Below are 26,766 nucleotides of genomic sequence, written 5' to 3'. Positions count from 1 at the left end.
CTCATTGCAGCTGTTGGCCAGCGGGGTGGGGCCGCAGGGCTGGCAGGGCCGGCACGGGGTGTAGCAGGACATGTCTTGGGGCTGCAGGTGCACCTGACAGAGAGGGAACGGGGAAGCAGAGCAGGAGATGGGTGAGGTTCAGCGTGTCACCCCAACATGACAGGGCAAAGGCATGAACTAGAAATGAGAGCTGAAGGCTCTTTGTGGAGGCACATGGGCTCTTCCCCTCAGAACAACCCCAGCAAGAACCCAAACCCAGGGATGGCCCCAACCAGCCCAAAGCTGGGGCAATACTTCTGCCAAGACCCAGATTCACACAATCCCCACTCCTTTCCCTCTCTCACAAGAGGCATCTCCAAAACCCTGCAARTCACAGATACGTGCTGAGAAATCCSAGAGGAGAAAATGGAGAATGTGCCTCAAACTCACCTTGCTCCAAGGAGATGGAGGTGAGTGGAGTGAATGTGAGAGTGGGGAGMAGAGCCTGCTTTTATACAGCTCTTGCATTGCCCCAGGCCCAGAGTCACTGCACAAGGGCAGTAATTTTCTAACAGACTCATCTTCAAAGGAAAATATCCCACATAGTGGTAACGATTCACGTTTTCTTTCCATCTACGCTGCCATTTCATTTCCTCATTTCTGACATTCCTGCCCCGCATTGCAGGATCCTTTCATGTTCTGTGATGAGAAGCCAAAGGATATCCCAGGCAGAGTCATGTCAGTGGGGGCACATGACCCAAGTGCTGGAAGGGTCCCATGCAGGCATGGGATGCTGACTTGGGGCAATGAAAAGTGACACTTTGCAATATCCTTTGCAGGAAGGGGCCAGGTCTGTCCTGCACCGCATACATCAGAGAGCATCCAAATATTCTGCTTTTTATGGATATTTTACTTGCTTCTCTTCTCTCTCTCTCTCTGCTGTCTGCCAGTTTCACGAGATGCAGCATCTCCAGGCAGCCAGCTAGTGCCAATGTTTCAGCTCTGTTATTTTGATGCCCTTTGCTCTGGAGGCCATCTTTACCAGGGTTAGGAAAGCCAAAGCCCAGCTGGAGTTGAATCAGGMAAAGCATATGGAGGGGCAATAAGAAGATCTTCTCCAGGTAGGTAATCAGTAAAGGGAGTTTTGGCCAAAAGCAGCCTCAGTATTCAACAAGGCAGCTTCCCTGAGGATTCCTCCTTCCTGGGGATACAGGAAAGATGGACATCCTCGGAGGTTCTGGCCCTTGGTCTTTACCATCAGGGATTGCTGTCAGGAATTGAAGCTTCTGATGTTGAAAACAATATAGCTTTTAAAATTTTATTTTATTTCTCTAGTCAGGCTTGGTTTGCCTTTGCCTTGGGGAAAGGAGTTTTTTTTTTTTAAGTATTTTTAGGAGATGTAGCACCACTCTACGGAGATGAGCCTAACATTTCAACAGACTAAGAGTAGGGCCCTGGATGCAAAATGAGTTTTCAAACTACACTATGAACTGATGCCCTTCCCTGCCCTACAGACATGGAGGCAGCTGGGACRCGTCCCAGGAGGGCAAGGGAATGCCTTCAGTAGGCAAATTTCCAAAGGGAGACTCTCCTAACCCATGGCGAGTCACGTTCTAATTCTGGTGTGAGGCCAAGCCAGGAGTGTGTGGTGTCTGCAAGCTTTGTCCCAGGCAGGGCTGAATTCCTCTCCAGCAAGGACAGCTCCATCCATAAGCCTGGAAAACCATCTTCAAGCACTGGGCTGTGTTTGGACCCAAAGCTCCAAGCAGCCCAAAGGCCATTKCCCCAAGCCTGACTTGCCTGGCAGCACTGCCACAACTCAGGGGTGCTCTCAGAATTGACAATGTGTGRCAGGACTTTGTGTGTCCTCCAGGTCAGGGKKCAAGGAGTGCAGCCAAAGYGCATCATGGGGTGAAGAAAGGGGGAAGAGAAGGTGCTGTCCCAAGTGCCAACACATCCCTCAGGCAATGAGGAAGTACAGAACTCTGCTTGAGTCAACAYGAGGGTTGATTCCTGCCCGCACTGATGTGTTCCTGCACAAGAAATCCTTGGACTTCTCATCCCACAACATGACAGACGCCTCCATGACTTAGCGGGAATGTCAGAAACGAGGAAATGAAATGGCAGCATAGATGGAAACCAAACCACAACCTGTGCCATTGGGTAGAATGTTTTGCTTTGAGGTGACTCTGCAGGAAAATTACTGTCCTTGTGCAGTGAGTGTGGGCCTGGGGCAGTGCAGGAGACGTATAAAAATGGGCCCTTCTCCTCACTCTCTCATCCACTCCTCTCGCCTCCATCTCCCTGAGAACAAGGTGAGTCTGAAGCTTTTTCTCATTCTTCTCCTCCTCCCATGGGATTTCTCAGTCCATACATGCTTTTTCTGTCCCAGATGGATTCTTGCCRTGGGAATAGGAAGGGGGTAGAAGTTGTGACATGGGATAAAGACTGGGGCTTGTCTGAGGTGTTTCCAGAACTAWGGGCCAGACAGGAATCTTGCTTGGTAGCTCTTGGTAGGGCTCCTCAACAGAAAAGGAGGAGCCTGTGGGTTTCTCTATACAGCCCACAGGGATGGTCTCCTCTTCATGCCTTTGGTCTCTCATTGTGGAGTGATACGGCTGATCCTTACCCACTCCTTGTGCTCTGCTTCCTCCCTCCGTCTCTGTAGGTGCACCTGCAGCCCCAAGACATGTCCTGCTACACCCCGTGCCTGCCCTGCCAGCCCTGTGGCCCCACCCCGCTGGCCAACAGCTGCAATGAGCCCTGTGTCCGACAGTGCCAGGACTCCACCGTGGCCATCCAGCCCTCGCCCGTGGTGGTGACCCTGCCCGGCCCCATCCTCAGCTCCTTCCCTCAGAACACCGTGGTGGGATCCTCCACCTCGGCTGCTGTTGGCAGCATCCTCAGCTCTCAGGGAGTGCCCATCAACTCTGGGGGCTTTGGCCTCTCTGGCCTGGGCAGTGGCCTCTGTGGCACGAGGTCCTTCCCCTGCTAAAGCTGCTGGTGATGGCCCTGGGGAAGGGTACCAGGGACACCCAGGATGGAGCCACCCTGGGCTTGCTTCTTCCCGAGGGGCTGAGCACCCCCAGCAGTCCTGGCAGAAGGACAGGGCCAGCCTGGGCTCTTGGGAAGCACAGCCCATCCCTGCCTCTGCCCTCTTCCGCTCTCTCCTTTCCCTCCTGTGTCCCTGTTCCCTTGTGCTCCCCTGGGCTGTGATCCCCACTCAGCCAGCCTGGGGAGGAACTGCTGGCCCTGCTCCCTCTCTGGATCCGGCAGATGGACACCTGGTGGGATCTCTGCCACAGCCATGTGATGGAGATTTTTGGATGACCCTGGTGCTGTTTGCACTGGATCACTCTCATGGATTGACCTGTTTATCTCTTTTGACGCATTAAAGTTCTTTTGCATCCTAGCCCATGCCTCTGTGTCATCCTTTCCCCTACAGACATSWTCCCAAGATGGCCAAGTRGAGCAGTGTGGACCAGGGGTGGTTCTGGGAGGGTGATTTGGGGATGTTTGTGCAGTGATTGTTAACACAATTATAGTTAACTCTCCATGCAGGGTCCCTGCCTCTGCAGACATTCCAGACACACACAGTCAGGAGGAAGGGTTAGGAGTGCACATGGRGAGCCTTCATTATTCCCATAGGGAAAGGCAGAAGAGAGCACTGAGCCCTTTTCAGCTTTTGCAAATGAGAAAAAMCACTGAAAATCATGTCTGCAGGGAGACAATCCTTTGACAGATTTAGTGCATCTTAGGCTTCTGGAAACAGTTTTTTACATATTTTTGCAGACAGGACAGGAAGAGGCAAACTTCTGTGATTGAAAATGTCTGCTGTTAGCATTTCCACACAAGAGAAGACCACATTGTTCTCCTGATATATACTTATGACTCTGTAAACACACTATCTCCTGTACCTTAAGATAATCCTGCTCTTGCTGCTACTAGAGAGCACTGGTAAGTCTTTATTCATATGATGGAATTAAGTAAGACAAATTCCTGATTATTGGCAGGAAAACTTGTCCTGTAACTCTTAACTAGAACAGCGAGAAACCTTCTGGTGTATCTTCTTCCCCTAAAGGAAATCAGGGGATTGAACATCATTGCCTTTTGCTCACATATCTACAAGACTCCTCGTTTGAAGTCAGTTCCAAAAGAGGGTGGTTGCTCTGAGGACAGGGAGCTGTGTGTATTGACCAGGGAGAAGAAACAACTGAAGCACCAGAGGTCTTATGAGGAGAAGCTGAGGGGAACTCACCGTAGAGAAAAGGAGGCTCGGGAAGGACCTTGTCACTCTCCACAGCTCAGTAGAACTCTCAGTTCATAGCCAGCGCCTGAGCATGCAGCAGGCCCAGTCAAAAACAACATAACAATGAGCCTAAATCTGGCTCRTTCTACGTAAATTAACTTATTTTGGCCGAGCAGCCGACATCCCCAACACCTCAGGGCGGTTTGAGGGCCCCAGGCGGGGGTCAGGCCCGGACCGGCGGCGCCAGACGGTGCTGCAAGCGCGGCGTTGCCCCGGCAACCACGGCTGGGCGGGAAAGGGGAAAGGCGGGAAAGGCGGGAAAGGCGGGATCGGCCCGGCCCCACAGCCGGACCCACAGCCGGACCCACAGCCGGCCCCACAGCCGGCCCCACAGTCAACCTCACAGCCGAACCCATAGTTAACCTCAGAGCCGGCCCGGACCCACAGCCGGACCCACAGCCGAACCCACAGCCGGACCCACAGCCGGACCCACAGCTGGACCCACAGCCGGACCCACAGCCGAACCCACAGCCGGACCCACAGCCGGCCCCACAGCTGGACCCACAGCCGGACCCACAACCAACCTCACACCGGGACCCACAACCAACCTCACAGCCGGACCCACAGTCAACCTCACAGCCGGACCGGCCCCACAGCCGGACCCACAGCCAGACCCATAGTTAACCTCAGAGCCGGCCCGGCCCCACAGCCAGACCCACAGCCGGACCCACAGTCAACCTTACACTTGGATCGGCCCCACAGCCAATCTTACACTTGGATCGGCCCCACAGCCAATCTTACACTTGGATCGGCCCCACAGCCAATCTTACACTTGGATCGGCCCCACAGCCAGCCCCACAGCAAATCCCACACCCAGCCGAGCCCCACAGCCAACCCTACACCAGGACCGGCCCCGGACCCGGCCCCCAGGCGGAGCCGGCTGGGCGCCACAGCCAACCGCACACCCGGACCGGCCCCACAGGCAGCCCCGAGGCGGAGCCGGCCCGGCCCTACAGCCCCACGCCTGTCCCGCCGCCATAGTTGGCGCCGAGGCGGACGCGACTCAGCTGCATCCCCGGCCCTGAGGCGGCCCCGAGGCGGACCCGACCCAGCCCCATCCCCGGCCCCGAGGCGGACCCGACTCAGCTGCATCCCCGGCCCCGAGGCGGACCCGATCCAGCCCCATACGCGGCTCCGAGGCGGACCCGACCCAGCCGCATACCCGGCCCCGGAGCACACCTTGCCCGGCCCCGCCATGGAGCTTGAGGAGGATTTGGGTGAGGCTTGAGGTTGGGGCAGGGAGGAAGGGGGACAGCGCTCGTTGTTCTGTGGGCAGGGCTCGGACCGGACCCGCGCCATTGGGGTGTGTCCCCTCTCGGAGCGGGTTGTTACCCCTCAGGGCTGGGCCCTGACCCCTCTGGGCCCGGGTCCGGCCAAGTGCGCAGTGCCCGAGCCACGCGGGCCCCCGCGGGCCTTCTGGCGGCCATTCCAGCCCAGGTCGCCACGCTGGTGCAGCTGGTGCGGGTGGGGTCCGGCCTGCAGGATTTGCCCGATTAAAGCTACTTTGTTTGGTTTGAGCGAGGCTCCCACCCGTGTCTCCCGGCTCAGCCGCTCCAGGCTGTTTTGAGATCCGTATCCCTGCAGWGTGGACAGGGACAGGTAAAAGGATCTCGTAGCACGTGGCTAGGAGACAGCGATAATTTGTGGTGCCTTTGGTGGTTTCARCCGTGTATAAATTGCAGCTGCTCGGCTGCCTGACCTGCTCCTGTGCTCTTGGTGTTTGGTGCTGGACGTGCTATGCTGAGGGCTCTGCTCCTCTTACAGTGCTCATCTCTGTCCCCTTCACTGGAAATGCTCTTGGTCTTGTGTTCTGGGGAGCTAATTCAGAGAGAAGCTATTGGAAAAATCTACCAGTGTTTTGTCATGTGAATTCCTTAAACAGACAGTGCTTAATCCTGCATTTACATATATCAGGCATTAATGTGCACAAGTGGGTATCTTAACTGTGAGGATAAAGGTTGTGTGCCTGATAAAAGTTGTATCTTTGCAGACCATGTAGTTAGAACGAATTCAAGAAGAAACCCTCCTTAGAAGGTGGGTGTGTGTTTGGAGGRGCAGTCCCCAGGTACCAAAATAAAGTAATGCTTCTTTCTAATACTTAAAATTACAGTGTTTGAGAGTTTTATTTTTCACAACGTTTTTGGTGACAAAACCTCTTACGATTGCTCTTCCAGGGGCAGCTGGGCCAGTGGGTTTTCAGCTGYTCCAATAACCTGAAAGGGCTGATGCGGGTGACAGGTGCTCAGTCTGGATAGAAATGAGGATTTTGCCTGTCCTTTCCGAGTGGCTCTCAGTATGAATTCTGCTCGTTGGGACTTCTGGAACAGCATTTTAACAACTGTCAGCCTGGGGGCTGATGGAGCCGTGTGTGTGAGAGGCCAGAGGCAGCAGCAGCCCTTGCCTAGAGCTGGTTTAGCTSCTGTGTAATCAAATCCTAAATGTGCTGAAAGCCTGGGCAACAAGAGTGGCTGGGCAGAAAGGATGGGAGCAGCCCAGGCTCCTTGGTGTGTRCCCCACAGACAGACCCACAGGCTGTAGTGGAGCCTCCTGTCTCCTCTTGGCTGCCTCCCTTCTGCACTGAAAATATGCATATTCATTAATATTTATATTTTATATATTTTAGAGACAGAAAATTATAGATGCATGGATTCTTACTGCTTCACTGTTCAGCMTGTTTGTTCTTCAGTGTTTTTGCTGGCTTAGTAACGCCTCAGCTCCTAAATAATTACATGATTAAAAGCTTCATTCAAAGTCTAATGTCAGGCACAAAGTCAGCATGGTCAGGCACATTGCCACCTCCAGAATGGARCTCAGTTCCCTCACATTCTGCCTCCAGCAAAACAAACTGTTGATGGAAAAAAAGATTTGGTTCAGCTGCTGAAGGCACTGGTGTGTATGACGTGATCCCACTGATCCTGCTCCAGGAGAGCTGGAAAGTGCTGYTGGCTTTCCCTTGGAGTAAGGGTGGTTGCCTCCCTAATAAGCTAACCTAAAGAGTTATTATGCTCAGTGGTACTGACTCTTCTCTTTTTTAACTAATGTCCCAGTTATGAGAACCTCAAGTTTAATTAATTTGGTTATGCAAAGCAGGTACACACCTTAATGAATGGTTTCAAACTAAGGGTAACTGGTTTAACTCCCTCAGACCACAGCCCTGATGCGGTGGTGTGGGATTTTCCCCACTGCACTGAGTGATTCTTGTCTTTCTAACCAGATGCTTTTCTCTGTTCTCCTGTTCCATCAGATGTGTTGGATCCAGAGAGGTTAATCCAGTGTCCATTGGTTAAACACCATATGATCAGAGCCCGGCGGTTTCCCTATCACCTGGTGAAGTGTAAGGAGGTGAGTTAGGCAGTCACTGAGTGACCCTGTGCATGCAAATACACCCTGTGTTCCTGCAGTCCCTGACAAATAGCCCCTTTTGGCCTTTATTTTRTATAACTTCATGATTTGTTTAGTGATAGCTGCAGGCACACATGAATTCACCTAAGACCTGTCTGGCTCTGTTGGAAGGAGCCAGACATCCTTCATTGTTTAGGGAGGAGACTCTGGTCTCTTCCAGTATCTCACAGGGAGGTCAGATCCATTTTTCCCTTTTCATCTGAAGAGATAAGTATACCTGAGAGATCTGGCATGTAATTTTGGTTTTCGTTTGTCTAGAGCAACCCTGAAATTGCAAAGAAATTGGCCACATGCCCTTTCAATGCTCGTCACCTGGTTCCTCGGGCAGACCTCAGTGACCACATCATGAAGTGCAAGGACAAAGCCTTCATGGAGCAAGATGGAGGTGAGGAAACCCCTGTGCTCCTAGGTGTCTGTGCACCCTGAGGACTCCTGTTGTAAGGATGAATCGTGGARCAGCACAAAATTAGGAGGCGATGGTTGTCAGTAGTTTTGTGTGACACAGTAGTTTTGGGGAAACTTGATCTCACTTGCTTGGCTTTATTGGGCAGTCTCTTGAGAATATGGCAGATGCTCTGGGTAGGCCTTGCATGTATTTTCTTACCAGGCTTGTTGAATAGAAAGCTKGTACTCCACAGTGTGCAGGAAGTGCCTCTGGAAGGAGGGGTGGGATGCATTAATGGCCTCAAGGATGGGCTGCTCCTCTGGCAGAGCTGATCTCCCTTTAACTCTTAAACACCACAGAGCACACAGTTTTTTATCTTCTGTAGATGTGCACAGGCAGTGACGCCTGCATCCATGTCAGCAGGTTCCCTCTTCACATCCCTGCTCAAAGTTCCAGGGAGCAGAGTCTACACTTGATCATTGATACAGGCAAACTCAAAGTTGCTGGATTTCAGATGTCCCCAAATGTTTGCATCTCTAAAGCCCAGAGATGTTTTACAGCTTGAGCCAAAGCATTTAATATATTTAAGGACTGCTGGTCACTGCGTTTTCTCTCTTCTTGAAGTGAGCCGATTCTGTGAGCCCCCACAGGAACAGCTGAATGGTGGAAGCTCATGGCAGGCACCTCCATGTGATGAAGACTGGGAAACAGGTGAGGAACTTCCCCATGTGCTGCCTTCTCCCTGGCCATGTCCTCCAGCTCCCCTTGGGACAGTGTGAGGCCAGGAGTGCTGTTCACTCAGGGCTGCSTTGTAGGACACTTTGCTTATGCTTGTTCCTAAGAATGAGCTCATCTCATTCCATGGGCTGGGACACTTTCCACTACCCCAGGTTGCTCCAAGCCCTGTYYAGCCTGGCCTTGAACATTSCAGGGACAGGGCAGCTACAGCTGCTCTGGGAAATATGTGCCAGGGCSTCACCACCCTCACAGGGAGGARYTGCCTCCTGATAGCCCATCTAATCCTGCCCTCTGCCCTCYTAAATRGCACTAGGAAGCCATTTAAGCCACWGATCTGATGGTGGTTCCTGGAGCTTCAGAGTTCTGAGCCACAACATCTGCTTCCTTTCACAGAGGTGCTGAACGGGTCTGAGTCTACTTTTGTGTGGGGTGTGATCAACTCTGCCATGAACAGGTAGGGAATGCAAGTTTGGTTGTTTACACCATTGTTTGTCTAAAGGAATATTGCAGCCTTCTCCCAGCCTCACCTCAATGGCTGGGCAGCTGTCTTTGTTGCTGTACARCCCTGGGAGGAGAGATGCTGCTGGCTCAGTGTGATCTGCTTCCTTATATGACTGGCCTGGACAAGAGAAAGAAACTCTCAGGAGCACAGACACTGCTCCTGTGTGCCTGTGGCAGGCTGCTCTTCCTGCCCATGGCCTATGTTCAGGGACTGATGGATGTATGGACAATGTTCAGGGGAGAAAGATGCTCCACCTTGTGGTTCCTGTGAGTCCTTGAGAGGTCCCTTGTGAGCTCCTGCCTCCAGGGGCCTGGCAGATGTGCTGGAGTTGGGCCCTGTGTCAGCAGAATCCTCTCCTTGAGCCCTTTCCAAAGTGTGGTCACAGTTTGGGGCAGGGGGAGTGAGGAGCTCAGTGCCCAGCTGTGAACTGGAAGGGGCTGCCCTGGTTGGTTTCACTGATTGTGGGCTGGCTACCAAATGTGCTGGCACCACCAGAGCTGCCCAAGATGTTTTAAGATTTATCTGATGGGTTCATTCATGGTTCAATAACAGTCCTGCCCATGGCAGCTCTGAGTTCTCTGTGAGCTCTTCCCTAGGGACTGACAGTGACCCTGTCTGGTTCCACCTGCCAGACTCTAAAAACACCTTTTAGTGTTCAGAGCACCTCCAGTTCTCCTCAGCACCACCACCATGGTGGTACAGCACCATCCCCCAAGGCCCTGCTGCAGTAAAATGCATTAATGTGAGACAATGAATTTGCCAGAAGTAACCAAAGTCACTCAATTCCAGCCCCATCAATGACCAGAACAACTCCTTGCCCTCACGGATGCGGCCCCCTGAGACCCTCCCGTACACCGCGTCTGCAGGACTGTGAGTACTGAGCACGGGGCTTTGGCACTGTCAGTCCACAGCTGGGCACAGCTCCTGAAATCTCTGGCTGTAGCAGCACTTGGTGGCTCCTACTGTGTGGACAGGAGAGGGTGTATTGARCACCTGCCTCTTGAGAGCAGCTTCTGAAGGAATTTGGTGCTGGGGATCATCTTCTGTGTCCTTCCTTTGAAGCAGCCTCTCTGTTCTCTGCTTGCTCCAATCGTGTGGCCCAGATTAGGCAGAGCTGTTCTCTGGCTGTTGGCTCTGTCYCTCTAAACAGGCCCTTCCACACCATCTCCGTTATCCCCTTTCACCCCTCACCCTTCCCCTGACTTAAACCAAATTGTTTCTTTGCTCTGTGSTCTTCTCAATCTCAGGTCCAGCTAAGTCAGAGCTGGGGTGAAGCTGGGGCTGCTTAAATCAGCAGCTCTGGGGCAGAAGCTCTCAAATTCCATCTGGGGAAGGGAGGGAAGGAGCTCCCCATGGGGAAGTGTCTAATGCTGAAATCACAGACTATTATTTGCCATTACCACCAAAGCAACAGCTTAAAGATGCTTTGAGGAATGATTGTCCTGATTCCCACTGGGAGCAACTAAACCCGGTGCTCTCAGTGCGCTACAGACACAGCTCCTGCACAGACAGGGACTGTGCAATTGCCACAGCRTTGGGCTGAATATGCCATACTAAATTGAAATGTCACTTGTTGATAAGCCTGGTTGCCAAGGGGACAAGTGCTGCCTCTGCAGAGGCCACTATCCCGTGGGGGAGTGGGGGACGTTGTTGTATCCTTGTCCATCTCATGCAAAAATTCTCTCTTGTCCTTTCCAGAATTCGGAATATTAGTTCCTCCCCCTGGGACTTGGTTTTGCCCCAGCAGTAAGTGCTTCCCTGTCTTGAACAGGACAGCTCCTGCAGATGACAGACATGCTCTGGACCTGATGGCAGGACTTTCTACACTTGACTTTTGCATTTGTATAATGTGTTTCTTGCAACATTTGAATGCATGAAACTGTCCTTGGTTGCCAGATGTTTTCCCCAAATACTTGTTTTGAAAGTTACCCTCGCCTTTACTTGGTGACTTTGGTTACTGTTCTTGAAAAAATAGACTGATAAATTTACACAGACTCAGAAACATTCCCTGCCCAGCCTCAGGTACCCATGAGCAGGAAAAATATAGAAATTGGTAAGTCTCTGTTGTTTCACTTSTCAAATGGCAGGTGATGATCTGTGGGACTGTTCCGTGTGCTGCAGAGATTGGGAAACAGCAGAAGGGTTTTAAGGAGTGGGAACTGAGGGCATCATTTTAARTAGGGGAGGTAGGGTCTGATTAGATTCCTAATTAGAGAACTGATAGTGGGAAACAGAAAATTTGGGGGCTCAAAATACCCCCCAGAATCTTGTCCCTTTGCTCGATGCTTTGAAACAAGTGTGTGCACGTGAAGGAGCCCCTGGGGATCTGAGTGCTCTTGGTCAGTGCTGACTGCAAATAGGGATGCAGGAATGGGAGCAGGTGTGTCCTGCAGGAATGGCAGATTTGGGAGGATTCAGGCCTGGCACAGGCGAAACTCTTACAGTCCCATTTCAGTGGAAGTCAGGAACCACCCAGCAGTAATTTCCAGGAATTTCTACATTATGCCTTAAGCATCTTGCTGTTCTTAGGAAGCCTGGAGGGATTATGTGGAACTTCTGCTGGGCACTTGGGAGAAGTTTTGGCTGTTTGCTGGGCAGCAGCAAACTCCCTACAACTGAGGCTSGAGGAGTTGTTATTTGAGGGCCTGTTACAGCCTGGAGAGCACAAGGTCAGTTCTSAGAGTTTCTCCAGGCTGTGAAAAGGCTGATGTTAAAATCATATGGAGCTGCCTAACTTAGTTTGTTTTTGTTTTATTTTTCTGTGCATGCACTTCTTGTTTTTATGTTGTTGGAGTCTGAGTTTGTCCACTCAGGGCGTATTGGGTTTTAAACTGTGTTTGTCATTTACAGAGACTGCCTTCAGAGCCTCCTGACCTTAACTGTTTTCAGCTTCACACCTTCAGCCTTGCYTTTGTCACCTTAGGCTTTACCTTTATCTCTTGTGTGTGAGGGGCTTCCCAGGTCACACCACAACAAAGAATCTTCTGCAAGTTCCTTGCATCACACACAACTCCAAACAGGGACAGTTTCAGGAGCACACTGAAGTGCTTGTCCAGTTTCCATTACAGTTTTGCAGTTTTCTAATGCTTAAAACATGCTTGAGAGCTCTCAAGGTACCTGTTTTGTGTTGGGGAAGGGGAGGAAGGGAGTAGGAATGGTTTAAATCAGTAGAAATACAWGTTTAGGCCTGAAAATGTTCAGATCAAGCAATATATTTCTAAACATGCAAAGTACAAAATGGGATCTAATACACAACCAAATAATTAAGCCAGACATAATGTTTGTCTAGAAAGAAATTAATGCCTTCATATTTTCCTCTAAAGACKGGATTTCCACCATCTGTGTACTACCACTGGAAAATAATGCATGTTGACTGGAATGTGAAAAATTAGGATTCTTTTAAAATTCTGTCAATTTATGTCAAGGTTCTTGTTGGCAGTTTAGAATAAAAATGTTGTAAACACCCTGTGATGGCTTTTCTTTGGAGTCAGTAAGTGCTGACATGGGGAGCTTTCCTCTACACCTTAATTTAGTTTTTGTCATTTGAAATGAAAGTGGTGACAAACACCAGCTGTGATTGTTTCTGGTTTGACAGCAGTAGCTCATTTGTAGGATTTGTGGGCCAGAGCACTACACTTTCACAGGTAAATGCCATAATTTGGCTCCATTAGCCTGAGCTGCTTTAATTGGTAGTGAGTGAAAGCCTGGAAGGGCTTGGTGCTGCTCCTCACTGGGGCTCACAAGTGTCTGCACTGAGGAGGAGGAGAGCTCCAGCTGTTGCTGCTCCCAGGAGCTACATAATTACCCCAGTCCTGGATGAATCCACTAGCCTGGCCTTTCTGGAAAGRACCAGGTTGGGAAGGTTGTGGTTGTCACTTTAAGCACCCCCAGGTGCCAAGTGGGGTGGGTAGGGTTGAGGGCTCTGGCACTGCACCGTGGTAGAGGCTGGGAAACCACGACATCTTCAGCTGGTGTGGCCGAGGAAGAGACAGTTCCCTCCTCCAGCTGACATTTCCAGTCCTGGGCAGTGTTATKGGGGTTGGGTGTTGCACTAAAGGAGGTTGATTTTCACATTCCAGGGTTAACCTGAGGAAAACCCAACACACAGAGAACAGGCTTTGGTTCCCAGCCAAGTACAAACATCCTCTGGTACTTATCTACACTATCTTCCTTTTAAATTAATTTTGTCCCACCCAATCATCATCTCTTATCTCTCATTATCTCCCCCTCTATTCTGCACATATCTGACTCCCCTTTCATTGGTTTTAAGTGCTCACATATTGACTGGTTTGGTATCTTTGATTAAAAGCTTTTCCCTCTCATTTAACCCCACCCAGCAAGTAAGCATTATGGCTTAATACCCCCACCCAGGGGGAAGGGGGAAATCAGGAGAAAATAAAGTAAAACTTGTGGGTGGAGATAAGAACAGTTTATAATTGAAACAAGGTAATATATAATTAATAATAATTTTTAAAAATGGGGAAGGGGAGAGAAGGGGAGACATAAACCCAAGACAGACAAGTGCTGGCCAGTACAATTGCTCACTACTTTCTGACACCTCCCATCCTACCTCCCCCCAGTTTATATACTGGGAATGACTGTCTGTGGTATGGAAAATCCCTTTGGCCAGTTTGGGTCACCTGCACTGGCCCTGTTCTCTCCCAGCTTCTTGAGCCTCTGCTCACTGGCAGAGCCTGGGAAAGTCCTCGATGTAAACATAAACCATCTGTTTGTTACCAACATTATTCCCACACTGAATCCCAAACACAGCCCTGGACCAGCTACTGGRGAGAAAATTAACTTCATCCCAGGTGAAACCAGGACATAAAACTTTTCCTGGATTTATTTACATGCTCAGTCACACTCAAACACATTCCTGAAACTCCTGAAATCAGTCCCATTTCCAGCTGCTGCTCACAGTATCAAAGCCCCTCAGGGGCCCACCCTGGACAGGATCCAGTGCTGTCACAGGCTGGTCCACCTCTGCATCAAGTTCATACCTACAGCACTGACAAGCTTCTGCATTCTTTGCTGGAATTTTCTGATTTAATAACTGTTTTGTAGCTGTGGGGAACTGGAATTACTTCAAAAGAGAACATAAGAGCAAGAGGAAGATAACCCAACCCCTTGATCTCACAATGTAAATCCACAATCTCTATCAACAGCCACATTTTGCCCTCCAAGCTCTTCCTTCCCTTCACAACGCTTAATGAGAATCCCCTCACCTGCATCYGTGGTAGGTAGAAAGGGAGAGGAAGGGCTGGCCCCTCTCAGGGCCAAACGGGGAGTGGGCAGAGCACAGCAAGGGCCTGGATGTGCCCCCAGCTGCCCCCACTGCTGTTCCATCCCTCACCCATTTCCACCCCTCCTTCGGAGCCACCACCAGCTCTGGGGCTGTCCCAGCTTGTTACATCCCATCAGTCTGACCAGCRAGGTCCAGCACAGGCTGCTTCTTCCAACCCCAGTGCAGCAGGACCCATTTCCTACTCYAGTCCAAATGGGTGCCCTGCACAACATCCCCGTGGCTCCCCTCCCCTGCAGACCACTCCTCCAACTGCTCCTGCTTGTTTTATTTTGGCCCCAACATGTTGGTAAAAGGCAAAAAAAAACAACTTCATTTTGGTTGGAAAAAATCTTTATTCACAGAACATCACATGAATCATGTTCCACCCTTGCTCCTTTATGTATAAAATACTCATAAAAAGTTATTTTCCAGAGGCAAGTGAATTCCCMCAGAGTCCCCTCCTGAGACAGCAGCTTATCCCAGAGCTGGAACTCATGCCACAGTTCAGAAGCAGAAGTGAGGTGTTTAGTGAGGAAGGAAACATCACAGAGCAGCAGCAGCAAAGCCTCCAGGGCTCCAGCTCCAGCTTATTTCCTTTGGCAGGGATCACAATCCCACCAGGGCTCCAGCTCATTTCCCACTGCGTCCAAAGGGGAGATGTGGGGCTTGAAGGAACTGCTCGTGTCCCTGCCATGTCCCACCACAGTGGAGGCTTTCGGGGTTTCACACAAACCACCTGAGAGCACAGATGTCCTTGGAAATCTCTTTGGACTTCACAGGCACTACAAACGTGTTTGAGGTCACAYGTCACCATATCCAGTTCCTCAGGTGGTTCCTTCAAGCCCCAAATGTCACCTTTGGATGCCATGGGTAGCAAGGACACTTGGCTCACCAAGGGGAAATCAGCCTGTGCAAGGACAAGGAGACTCCAGAAGGCAAAATAAATTAACAGGAAGACATGTATTAAAATGCCAAGCTAGGCTCAGAAACAGAAAAAAAAATCCAGTTCCAAATACTTTATGGCTCCTACCATAGTCCAAAAGCAAAGAGATTGGCCAGAGTCCCACCTTGGTGTAGGACAAACCCTGCTACACCAGGTCGTAACGACAGCAGCTTTAAACAATGACAGCCTTAAATTCTAAAYCCCAACACTAAAATTAAGCGGAACTGAGATTTGCCTGAGACCCCTTACAAGTGCTCAGCTGCCCTTTCAAGGGCTGAATCCATGGATTTCATATCCAAAATAAATTTCAGGCAAATTTGGATTTATGATTTCTATTAGACACAGCAAGACAGATGCTCCATCACTGCAGACTCCCTCTTTTCCTTGTAATTCCTTACTTCCTTGGGCTCAAATGAAAACCAGGTCCATGCTTGCTCTGCTACAGTATTTCCTTGGAAAACTTGGAAAAAGTTCCTGCTAAGAGCAGGAAACACTTCAGAAGCATGGCTGGGGCCACCCCAGCTCTGCTCACCAGCACAGCCCTGTCTCATTGCCCATATTCTCTAAAAACCTGTATTTTTTTCAATTATTAAAACCCATTCTGCCAGTTTGCAACAGGTCACATAATGAAAGCAAAGCTCAATGCAGTAAGGACAGAATGTAGAACTTGTGATTAGTTACTACTCCAGAGACCCACAACCATTYCAGACAGACAGCAAGGAAGRAATTGCCAGCACAAGGCCACATCATCTGGTTATGACACTTCTGTGYCACTGTCAGACACTGGGGAATGTTCCAGATTTGTCACACATCGGGWTGGGAATGGATCTGGAGGCTGATTGAAATGGATGATGCCCAAAATCCCAGGATGCCCCCWCTATCAGCCACCCCTGAAGCTGCAGGGAAAGCAGGGCTGGACTGGTACAAGGATGTCACAGCTCCAGTTCACTGAGACAGGGAGTGACCCCAAGATGAGTCCCAGCCAGCACCACCCCCAGGAGGCAACACATCCGAGAGTCTTTCAGAGTAACTCCACAGGTGCAGAGGGGACCACAGGGAACACCCTTCCCAAGGATGGGGATGACACCATCCCAAGGCACAAACTTGAGGGAACTCCCCTGACCAGGGCTGATTTTCAGTGCCAAGCTTGTTGTGCTGATCCCACCATTCCTCTGGTGTGAAGAACCCGTTCCARCTCTGTGAACAATTCCCCACCTCTGGGGAACACAGGGAGACTCACCTGCTCCATCCACTCAGAAGCTCCAGCTCCAGAGCCCYAAATCCAATCGGCACCTCAGGAAATGAACACAGCTCCCCAAACCTTTGTGCTCCAGCATTAGAAATGTCAGTTCTGGAGGCTGGATTTGGCAGGAGGCCCAGGGAGATGCCACAGGCCTGACGTGTGTCCCAATGGAAGAGGGAAGGAGCGTGGCACTTGGCATCCCCTGGGAAGCTGCAGGGCAGAGAGAGGTACAGAACCAGAGGGACTGTGCTGGTTAATACTGTGTGTGAAGTTAACTGAGATTATAACCGTGCTCTAAGAATCTTCCCCATACATCCTCCTCCTCGTCCTCTCAATGGAACAGCAGACAGGAACCCTTCATTCCTAACTCTTTTTGTACACTCAGTCCCACAGGCTGAATTCAGGCCCATGAACACTGAAATCCTCTGTGCCATTCTTGCACTGCAAAGCACAGGGGCAGGTCAGTGTTGGCGAGCACAAGACTCGCTATATCCTACACTGTGCCTTTGCATGCTCCCATCTCTGTGCCCAAAGGGACATTCCTGCCTTGCTACAGCTGGGCACAGTGTTCACTTCTGTTTCCTATAAACCAGACTCTTAAAGCTGCAGACTTGAGGTGAGAGCAGCAAAGGCCGGGGGTTATTTGCACAGGGCCATTCTCAAGCACAGCGTCCCCACACACATCCATTTCCTGACGTGCTTTCCATATGACACTGTCCGAGTAGGATTTGTAAACTCTGAAGTCCATGGGAACATCTCATTCAAAGCAGCACCCAGAGGAAAGTCAGTCCTGGGGACAGTCCTCTTGCAGGAGTTCAGCAGCTCATGTCAGATACTGCACGACGAGGAACATGATGACACAGGTCACGGCCATCCCCCCCAGCATGAGGAACTTGTCCTGGAAGGCGCGTTTCTCGATCAGCCGCATCACCGTGTTGGACAGGCCCAGCATGTTGGCAACGTCCAGGATCTTCTTGTGAGTGCCCTGAGGACAACAACACAGCAAAGACACAATTACCTTCATGTCCTAAACTTTCTTATTCCACAGTCCAAGAGTATTTCATCATGGGTGGTGAGCRATGGATTCTAATCCATGGAACTTCTCTCATCCCTACCATTCCACAGAAGGTGACMACAGGACCCTGGAAACAGCTGGATGTTTGGACTAATTAATTCATACACATGAACAAGAATGTGGTTAAAGACACAAAACAATCTGTCTGGACACAGACAAGATAAAAAGTGCCTCAGAAAAATGTACTCCCTAGGGAGGAGTAAGAGTTTTCCTGGTCCTGTTCCAGTCACAGTCTAAAGAGCTTCAACCTCTGACCAGCCAAGGTTTTGTGCAGAGCTCYCCTCATTGAGTACAGATCATACCAACAGAGACAGAGAAGGTCCAGATGCTGAAAGGTTAATGGCACTAAAAAAGGCAGAAAATGTGTAATTAATGCCATTTCCTGAAATCCTTCCACAGAAAAGCACAGGTAGGATACTTGGTATTATTAGGAACATGAACCCTACCGTTACATCAGCAGCAGGAACACAACAGGAACCTTCCTGCTTTATTTCAGGGCAGTAGTTCAAAGAAACAGGACAAAATACAGGCACAGAGACGTAATCTAGGCACAGGTTAGGGTGGGATATTGTCCTGGGTGGGATATTGTCCTGGGTGGAGAGAAGGGAGAAGACTCAGGGCTGCAGAGTCCCGATGGCAAAGTCCTGGACCTTTCCAGGAAAGCTGGACACAGTGACTGTTCTCAGCAACAAAGTCTGTCAGTATAAGAAAAGCTGAGTAAGGGGAAAAAGAACATGAACAGACATCTCCTGATTGTGAGGGAGAAGCAACATTCGCCTGAACACCCAGGAACATGAGGGCCCCAAAAGCACAGCCTGTGTGTATCAGCAGCCATGGACAGACTCCCAGCAATTCCCTCCTGTAGGAGGCCTGGAGCTCATGAGCCTGGCACAGGCTGGAGGGGAGCCAGGAGGCCCAGGGAGAGCCAGCAGGAACCAGGCAGGCACTGCCAGCAAGAGCAGCCACACAGGACTGGTGCTGCTACAAGAACCAGAATTTCCTCATCTCTGCAGGGCACCAGCTCCTGCCATGGCTCCCACATGGCACTGGCCAGCTGTGGTTGAGCTCTCCTGACCTGTGATGGGATGCACCTCCTTCTCAGGGACTCATCCAGTCCCTCAACAGAGATTACCTTGAATCAGTGACTTCCCAGCTTGGAGAACCAACTGCCAAGGTGCTGCACACAGGGACACCGGATGTCCCAGTCCAATGTGATCAGCCACCAAAGCAACCCAGTGCCCAACAGAGTGGACAAATGTTTATGATCCTGTCAGGGGTGCAGGAACCTCAAGGAAGGGGCTCTTTCCAAGAAGCATTCACAGCTCCCAGTCTTCTCCCAACACCAGTAATGAGTCCTTCCAGCCTTTTTGTCATGAGCTGGCAGCAGAACCCCTCCCTGACCAGACTCCTCAGCAACATCATTCCTCTGCAATGAACACTGAACCACCCACTGAGTTTTCTTCAAAGTTTTTCTAGTGATGGACCTTGTCTAAAAACATAGACCAAGTTCATATTCACCACGTCAGTAAATCAAGAAGCTAAACCTCATACTGAACTCAGCTTTAAACTCTGCTTTAATGTCTCTATGTAATATCTGGGTGTGCAGGGACTGGTCACCAGATTAGGRAGCAGAAAAGGAGCTACAGCCATGCTTTGGCCCCTGTGCTGGTCCTGGCAGGGCTCAGGGAACACCAGGCACCCTGGAACCCTGGGGTCAGGGCAGCCAAGTGTCCGTGCACACCCAGCTCAGCTCCCCATGTGCCAGCTGCAGTGCAGACCAGGCTTGCACTGCCTGCCACACCATGGAGCTGCAGGTGTGACAAACCTGACCAAATTGGGGATTTCTGTCAATAAAAATGCCTAAATTTGGCAAATACATGCCAAAAAAAGGCATGTCACAAAACTGACAACAGTGGTTRTCCCCCTCAGAAGATGAATACATCAGACACAGGGATTTCCCTATATTTTTCAGAAATCCAGTTTCTCCCCCCAAACTTCTTATTAAAGTTTTTTTGTATCCTTGAGCTTTTCACTCAAAATTTAACATCACTTTGAGCAGTCTGTAAAATAAAAGACAARTATTTGCTATGAAGAGACATGCAGAAATGCAGCTGTTATCAGCAGGGAAGGAGGGACTGTTGAGATGCATTATCTTTATTACTGATCTTGACCACAAACGCTCTACAGCAGCTTTGTGGCTTCTCTGAGTGATGTTCATCTGAACCAACATCTCCCTGCCAGCCAGTTCCAGCCCTCCTGGACTTGAACAAAAAACCAACAATCACCCAAGGAAAAACAAACATAATGGAATRAAACATAACATTCAGCACTCCAGATGCTGCCCTGCAGGTGAGGGCCAGCCAGCCCCCAAGAGATTTTCAAGATATTACCAACAGGATGATAAAATGTAAAGATTTCAGGTTGTTTAAATGAAGTTTGGGCCTTTCCAGCATCCTCAACTCAGAGCAATGTAATAAAACAACACATACATTGATTTTACTTAGCCTGATCAGCATGAACACAGAAAAAYGTGGGGTCTTTCTGGTAAAAAATGATGCCCCCACCTTTAACGTGACTCTCTGGTCCCTCAGGCCCTGCAGGATGTTGGTGCCACTGCCAATAAGCTCATCCATGCCTCGGTGGGCATTCTGCAGGGATTCATTAAACTGCAAGGTTTCGTCGATCGGGATGGTGGTGTCAGAGTCCTGTGGGGAAAGCAGGGACGYGGTTACCTGCTCGCTCAGAAACACAACATGCACCAGCAGACACTGCAAAAACCCGACAGGACTTGGAGGACTGTGCTTAAACAATTTTGTTCATAAAAATTTAAATTAAAACATTGATATTTGAGTGAAAAGAGTCATTTAGAGAAGACAGGGAGGAAGTCAAAAAGCAAAGCTGAGCAGCTGCTCAACTGCARTGAGATCTCAAGGATGAAAAGAGCAAAATCAGAGAATTTTTATAATCTCAGTATAGGAAAAGGTTCTGCAAGAGAGAACATCAAAGCTAACAGAAAGTGTTTAACAAGGTGTTAAACACCAAGAAGGTGCTTAGGCATCAACCACTGCAAGGGAAAGACTTGTGAAAGATTTCACACTACATTTCTGAGCGACAAAAGGCCTGAAAAACAAAATGTTTGGAGATGACACTCTAAATATTTACAACATGGTRCAAATTTCTGGCAGTGAGGGCAAATAGACATGGGCCTGGATTGCTGAAGTCTGGCTCACTCATCACCCATGGTCTTATTGAAAATAATGTAAAAATAATTAAAAATTAGTATTTCTCATCCTTTTGCAGAAAAGATGCATTCACTCAACTAGCAACTAGGAATCTTGAAATGGAAATAACAGGGTGAAACTCTAATCTGGACTGCACAAGAAGGMAGGGATGTGGTCACTTTGAGTCTGTCAAGGCCCCCAGGTCAGTGTTCTCTGGACACCACTCCATGCAGAGGGCAAGGAAATGGCTCACTGCTCCCACACTGTTTTAGAGCAGGATACTGTAAGAGGGAAGTGTTGGGAATGCTGATCACCTGCTCCAGCACTCARAACAAGAACCACCCAAAGGCAGAATTCACAGAGATGGTGAAYGCCCTCCATGCACCCAGCAGCTGCAGGTGACACACAAATGCWGCACAACGTGCTCTGAACAGACTCTTTCGTAAAAAACCCAAATGTTAATATGAAAATGCCATGTAGGACCCAGGATTTGATGTTGCCCTGCCTGGGCAGGGGTTCTGCTCACTGTGGAAGAAGGAAGATTTAAGGGCAGGGCTCTCAGAGGCCCCAGATGAAAGGGCTGTGACAGAACACACAACCCTGGCCCACTGCAAACACAGCATCAAGGCTCACACGAGGCCCTGTGCAGAAGCACTTGGATTTCCATGGGAATGGCTCTTATTCCAGGTATTTAATAACCTCTGAATCAGCAGATTTCATTTCTGTACAAGGTTTTTTTATCCACTATAAGACAGCAATAAAAATAGAGAAGTAGATTTGTGACCCCCCCTTCCCAAATAGATGAGATGGCACCAGAGCTCTGGTTTGCTGCCTGTGGTTTTCCCCAAGTACAGGGGAATGCTTTAAAGATAAAGACCATTTCAAACTTTGAATTAAGCAAACTGTTCAGAACACTGCTACAGCTTCCAAAAGCTGTTCTGATGTTCCAGTGATTCACTCACACACTCAACTGACATCTGTAATAGAACTGGGGTGTATATGAATCGGAACTGTGCAAACCTYTAACCAAAAGAGGCTGGTAACTGACAAATAAATCATCATTGTCCTACTAAAGGGTTACTCTAAAGTCACTTTTTTGTAGCAAGTTAAAAAGAAATACAAAATAATCATGGGTTTTTTTTCATCTGAGATCCCTTTTWATATCTGAAGAAGATAACCATTTGCTCTATATTTTGCATCTGTAAGCCTGCTGCTGCTCTTTAAAATTGTTTCACTTTTATTTCTTTTCTGCCTTTTATTTTTGAACAGTAAATTTTCCCATAGGAAAACTTGTCCCTACTTGCAAAGAAACACCACAGTGTTTAAAAATAACAAATTGCAGTGTTTCTTTCTGGTCTTTCAAGTCTTGTTTAAGATTTTGAATCAGCCAACACAATATCAGACATTATCTTTATGGCAAGCTTTGAGAAATGCATCAAACTGCCCAGATCGCAAGTAATTAGGATTTCCACATTCATTCCTCCTTGCCCCAACAGTGACTCACAACACAGATAATGAATGTTAGGTGAGATGCCTTTAACAAAGGAGTGGGGAAAAAAGGAGAATTTAAAAAAAAATGTATTAAATTTTAAAAATCCCAAACAAACACCTCCCCCACCAACTAACTTGTCAGGTGCAGAAAAGTGAAAACTGAAAGTAMGTCTACATTATCCAGAGCCAAATTCCTCCAGCAATTTGCACTGGGGGATCTTACCAGTGCGGAAGGAATGGAGAAACTAAGAATTAACAAGAACAGGTAGAACATATTCAAGTTATTACAAACTTTTGAGACAATTCTAGGCAAAAGGCAAGGGCTTTGTCCCAGCTGTGTGATTTGTATCTGGCCACACTGAAGTTTGCTGACCCCTGCTGCCACTGAGGTGTGTAAAGTCAGGCTTTTCACAGCTCTCAGGATCTGGCAGAGTTTGGACACAAATCCAAGTTAAATGTACACTTTGGTACCTACCTCACTCACCCTTTTACAACTGCTGTGTAAATCCAGGTGGAACTGCACTGGAGAAAAGAGGAGCAGCAGCTTTGGGMGCTTTTCCTACTGCCTTAAGAGCCCAGTGTTTCCTCAGGAGAGCTGGACTTTATCCCCACATATTTTGACTTTTTCCACCTTTACCCACTATCACAGCAGCTTCCAGTCCTATTTACATCCTGCCTGCCACCCCCATGGGATTTGAGCTCCTGGAGCACAGAGAGCCCCAGCACAGGTATTTACGTTGGTGGTGAAGGTGCGGGCCAGCAGCTCCTCCCGCTGTCGCTCCTGCTGCTCCCGCTGGTAGCGGCGGTGCTGGAAGTTCCTCAGGGCTGACTGCAGGTGCTGCACGTCGTATTTCAGCTGGTCAACTCGCCTGCAAAGCACCAACAACATAAAAATACTCTTCTGGTGGCTTTTTCAAATGAGCAATGGAGCTTTACAAATTAACAGTGATAAGTAACTCGGAATGATGGGTTCTACTTCTCCAAAAGATGCAGGACATTCAGTATCAGGCCAAAATTCTGCGCTTACATCTTCCTTGTCTCGTTTTTCTACTAAACAGGTGACTATATCACCTGATTATTTATTTTAATCATCATTTAGCCTCCAGGATAATGACAGAATGTGAAGTACAACTCCTGAGCTGTTTTGGACATTCTATCCCATGGAATGTCTCCTCAAGAGTTATAATTGTACCTGTTCCTCATTTGTTCCAACAGAGATTTGGAAAGATGGTAGGATTTGTACAGGTTCTATTTTATGTCCCCGCTTCACATAAAAGATGAAGCTTTCCAGTTTATTTAATTAGCACCATTTAATTTGAGGGTTTATTGAAAGSAGCTTAAAAGTCAGTGGGTAATATWGGAGAAATCTCAGATATCTCCACTGGGCTSTAACAAATCATGTCCACTGGCCCTGATTACATGCCCGATAATGTTTAATTGATTACCAGATTACCAGACTATCCTKTTTAGTGGAAGRTGTCCCTGCCCATGACAGGGTTGGAACTGATCTTTAAGGCCTCTTCCAACCCAAACCATTCCAGGATTCTAYAAAGGAATCGATRAGTATTTCAGAYACTGACCTCTTYCTTTAATACAGCTGATATGAAATCCATCCCTACTATCTACAAGGGCATTTTGGAATAAACATTAATAACTCAATAACAGAATTAATTAATTAAGAACAGCAAGTCCTGATGGCTGTGGTCCAACCTCCTGCTCAAACCATTGCTCACTTTAGAAACCTCTTTATTTCAGTCACCAAAAGCTTGGAAAAAGGCCCAGAGAAAATGACACCAATTGCAGGAATTTTACTTTCTACCTCCATAAAAGCTTTAAAAGCAAGTGACACAGAGAGCATCCAAGAGCATGTCCTGCTCATCTGAGAACAGAGCCATGATTCCAGCTGTACCATCCAACCCGGACTTGATGATCTTTGAGGCCTTTTCCAATGTTCATGACTCTCAAGATCTGGTGGTTAAACGCAGGAAAGCGATTTTGCCTCTGTGCCTCAATTTTGCWACTGTACAGCCCAGAGATCAGTCATGCAAAGTATAAAGGTTTCACACCAATCAAAAGGCTTCAATAAATTTAATTAAAATAATTACAAAGACTAGCCTGCACAATCACAGGAAAGCAGTGAACTCACAGTTTGGCATTCTGCCGCTTGTTGGGAGGTTCTTTGCTGGACAGGATTTCCAGGCGTTCCAAGTTGCTGAATATGTTGTCTATTCTTGCCTGGATCTCATTTTCTACCACTGCAAGCAAATAAACACAAGATTTGATTTGAACTAAAKAACTGAAGCCTTGAATTAAAGAACTTTTACTCTGAAGGTAAAAGATCAAAAGTATTCAAAGCAMTATGTAAAAACTGACAGATGCAAATCCTTACTGGATGAAAATAATCAGGTAACTGAGAACTATAAATATCATGAAATGTCAYTTCTTTAGCTCAGTAATTTGACTCTCTCACCTATCTCTCCTCCTCTGAGAAGGAAGCTGGGAAAGCTACACACTTTTCTGAGAAAGAAAGGACTATTTGCTCAACACTGGAAAAAGCAGCAGACTGTAAATTTGACTTCCTGACCCTATTCCTGCTCTTCTTTTTTTCCATAAAGTCTGAAATACACATGAATATCTAGAGCACCATCTGTATCATTATATAGAGAGAAACACATACATATATTTATTCATTTATTAACYATATAAATTGGTGAACTGACTGTAAGCTATGTAAGCTACATARTCCCATCTCTTGAAATGGTCTCAAGGAACAGAAGCAAAGTGGAAAATTATATTTTCAGGATTTTCAAAATCACCCCCAGTGCACAGCAGTCTAGGAAGTCTGGCGTTGTGGGAGGAGTAGTACAACACCAAAAAAAAAAAAACCACAACCAGAATTAGTTGAGTTGCTGGGTTTTTTTGATAGGAAAGTTATCACAGCCCTTTTCCACAGTCCAGTCATGCTTCACAAATGTGTTTAAGGTAAGAGAAGTCAGTGAACACGTGCTGAAATGCATCCAGTCAATGCAGTGTTCTTTCACCTCAGAAGTTCCTGATGAAACTCATTATTAGTGACTCATGCAGGAATTAAGGGTTCAAACACAGGTCCAAAATACATCTGCCAATCCTGCACTGGGGTAAAAAGTCCTGCCACGCATATCAGAGCATCTTATTATTACAGTAATTTATGAACACAGGGTTATAGTCCAAATTTACTCCTGAGTCGCTGTGATCAGCTGCTGAGACACATCACCATTCAAAATGTACTATAATCATTTTACTGTTTAACTTCAATAAGGTGATGTTTTGTATGAGGACAGAGCAGAAGAGACAGGACAAGAATTTACTTCATCTTACGTTTATAATCATTTAAATTTGTTCCAATAATGATTGCAAATATAAGAAGAAGACACACAAGGTTAAAGATGCAAATTAAATCTACCTCCCTCACTCACTCATTACTTACAGTGCACAGATTCTTTGTCTGAAGTCTCCAGGCGCCCCATGTAAGATTGGAYCTCATGGACCTGCCTGTCAAGAGATAAAGAGTAAATTAACAGAGAAGTCAATTAACAGCTAAAAAATAATTTCTCACTACCTCACTTTTCAGCTTCTTTTACTGAAATGCACTTTCTATAACAAACAGGAATCAGCAACACAGTGCAAACAGCCCATCCCTGACCACCAACACCTACCCAGTTCCTCAGCAGGAAGCAAAATGTGCTCTCACTTAAGAAGCATCTACAAAGTAACTTTAYTTAAAAACAGAAATCAAAGTGAAGATTAAGGAAAGCACAGAACTGCTGTTCTACAAGAAACAGCTGTTTAGCCTGGTCTGGASATGACAGTGGGGAGATACCCATGAGGAGAAAGTGAATAAGGAATGATTTTCACTGTCGCACAACATCTGAATTCAGAGGCACAAAATTAAATTAAAAGCTTGTAATTACAACAAACAATTACAGTGGCAAAGGAAAAAAAGAAAAAAAAATAATGATGGTTGTTAAATTCTTCTGGAACTGGATGGGCTTTAAGGTCCCTTCCAACCTGAACCATTTGATGATCACAAAATAAGGCAAACAGGACAAGATCATTCCCCATATCCATAACTGCTGTTATGTTCCTGCATTTCCAGGTAAAGCAGGATGGTCCTGCTCTTCCCTACAGGGTCACTCTGTATTATYATTCAGTGAT

General features: G+C 48.0%; 4 protein-coding genes across 5 annotated transcripts in view; 2 read left to right on the top strand and 2 right to left on the bottom strand.

Moving 5' to 3' along the window:
* Positions 1-507, bottom strand: part of LOC130585910 (feather keratin Cos2-3-like) — a 7,319-nt gene extending 6,812 nt beyond the window's left edge. Inside the window, exon 1 of the mRNA XM_057386584.1 lies at positions 430-507. Coding sequence (XP_057242567.1) covers positions 430-507 — 78 coding nt within the window. The remainder of the gene's footprint in view (positions 1-429) is intronic.
* Positions 508-2,219: 1,712 nt separating this feature from the next.
* Positions 2,220-2,980, top strand: LOC130585909 (feather keratin Cos1-2-like). The gene is made up of 2 exons (XM_057386583.1): positions 2,220-2,294; positions 2,648-2,980. Exons 1-2 carry the CDS (start codon positions 2,235-2,237, stop codon positions 2,972-2,974), a joined length of 387 nt encoding a protein of 128 aa, XP_057242566.1. The 5' UTR covers positions 2,220-2,234; the 3' UTR covers positions 2,975-2,980.
* A 2,360-nt stretch (positions 2,981-5,340) lies between these two features.
* On the top strand, positions 5,341-12,775 carry LOC130585914 (gametocyte-specific factor 1-like). Its single transcript, XM_057386588.1, has 7 exons — positions 5,341-5,505; positions 7,533-7,630; positions 7,949-8,075; positions 8,700-8,786; positions 9,207-9,267; positions 10,105-10,185; positions 11,014-12,775. Exons 1-7 carry the CDS (start codon positions 5,484-5,486, stop codon positions 11,063-11,065), a joined length of 528 nt encoding a protein of 175 aa, XP_057242571.1. The 5' UTR covers positions 5,341-5,483; the 3' UTR covers positions 11,066-12,775.
* A 2,165-nt stretch (positions 12,776-14,940) lies between these two features.
* Positions 14,941-26,121, bottom strand: GOSR2 (golgi SNAP receptor complex member 2). 2 transcript variants are annotated; one of them, XM_057386585.1, is made up of 5 exons: positions 26,039-26,121; positions 24,719-24,827; positions 23,309-23,441; positions 20,425-20,565; positions 14,941-17,770 (listed from the first exon to the last, which is right to left on the bottom strand). In XM_057386585.1, the coding sequence occupies exons 1-5, from the start codon at positions 26,076-26,078 to the stop codon at positions 17,609-17,611; spliced, it is 585 nt and encodes a 194-aa protein (XP_057242568.1). In that variant the 5' UTR covers positions 26,079-26,121; the 3' UTR covers positions 14,941-17,608. The 2 variants fall into 2 exon arrangements, with proteins under 2 accessions (XP_057242568.1, XP_057242569.1); XM_057386586.1 differs by lacking the exon at positions 20,425-20,565.
* Between the last annotated feature and the right edge of the window lie 645 nt (positions 26,122-26,766).

This window comes from Malurus melanocephalus, unplaced genomic scaffold, assembly GCF_030028575.1.
Source record: "Malurus melanocephalus ecotype Western Australia unplaced genomic scaffold, MMel_1.1 scaffold_1000, whole genome shotgun sequence".
In the NCBI taxonomy this organism is placed as follows: domain Eukaryota; kingdom Metazoa; phylum Chordata; class Aves; order Passeriformes; family Maluridae; genus Malurus; species Malurus melanocephalus.
This window is presented reverse-complemented; position numbering and strand designations above follow the sequence as displayed.

Excerpts from the sequence above, each read along its gene's own strand:
- LOC130585914 (XM_057386588.1), top strand. The coding sequence starts at position 5,484 with ATGGAGCTTGAGGAGGATTTGG. Across the intron at positions 8,076-8,699 it reads CTTCATGGAGCAAGATGGAG|TGAGCCGATTCTGTGAGCCC; the intron begins GTGAGGAAACCC and ends CTCTTCTTGAAG. Across the intron at positions 10,186-11,013 it reads TACACCGCGTCTGCAGGACT|AATTCGGAATATTAGTTCCT; the intron begins GTGAGTACTGAG and ends TGTCCTTTCCAG.
- GOSR2 (XM_057386585.1), bottom strand. The coding sequence starts at position 26,078 with ATGGGGCGCCTGGAGACTTCAGACAAAGAATCTGTGCACT. Across the intron at positions 20,566-23,308 it reads CCCGCACCTTCACCACCAAC|GACTCTGACACCACCATCCC; the intron begins GTAAATACCTGT and ends CTTTCCCCACAG. Across the intron at positions 17,771-20,424 it reads ACCAGAGAGTCACGTTAAAG|GGCACTCACAAGAAGATCCT; the intron begins GTGGGGGCATCA and ends TGTTGTCCTCAG.
- LOC130585909 (XM_057386583.1), top strand. The coding sequence starts at position 2,235 with ATGGGCCCTTCTCCTCACTCTCTCATCCACTCCTCTCGCCTCCATCTC. Across the intron at positions 2,295-2,647 it reads TCCATCTCCCTGAGAACAAG|GTGCACCTGCAGCCCCAAGA; the intron begins GTGAGTCTGAAG and ends CCGTCTCTGTAG.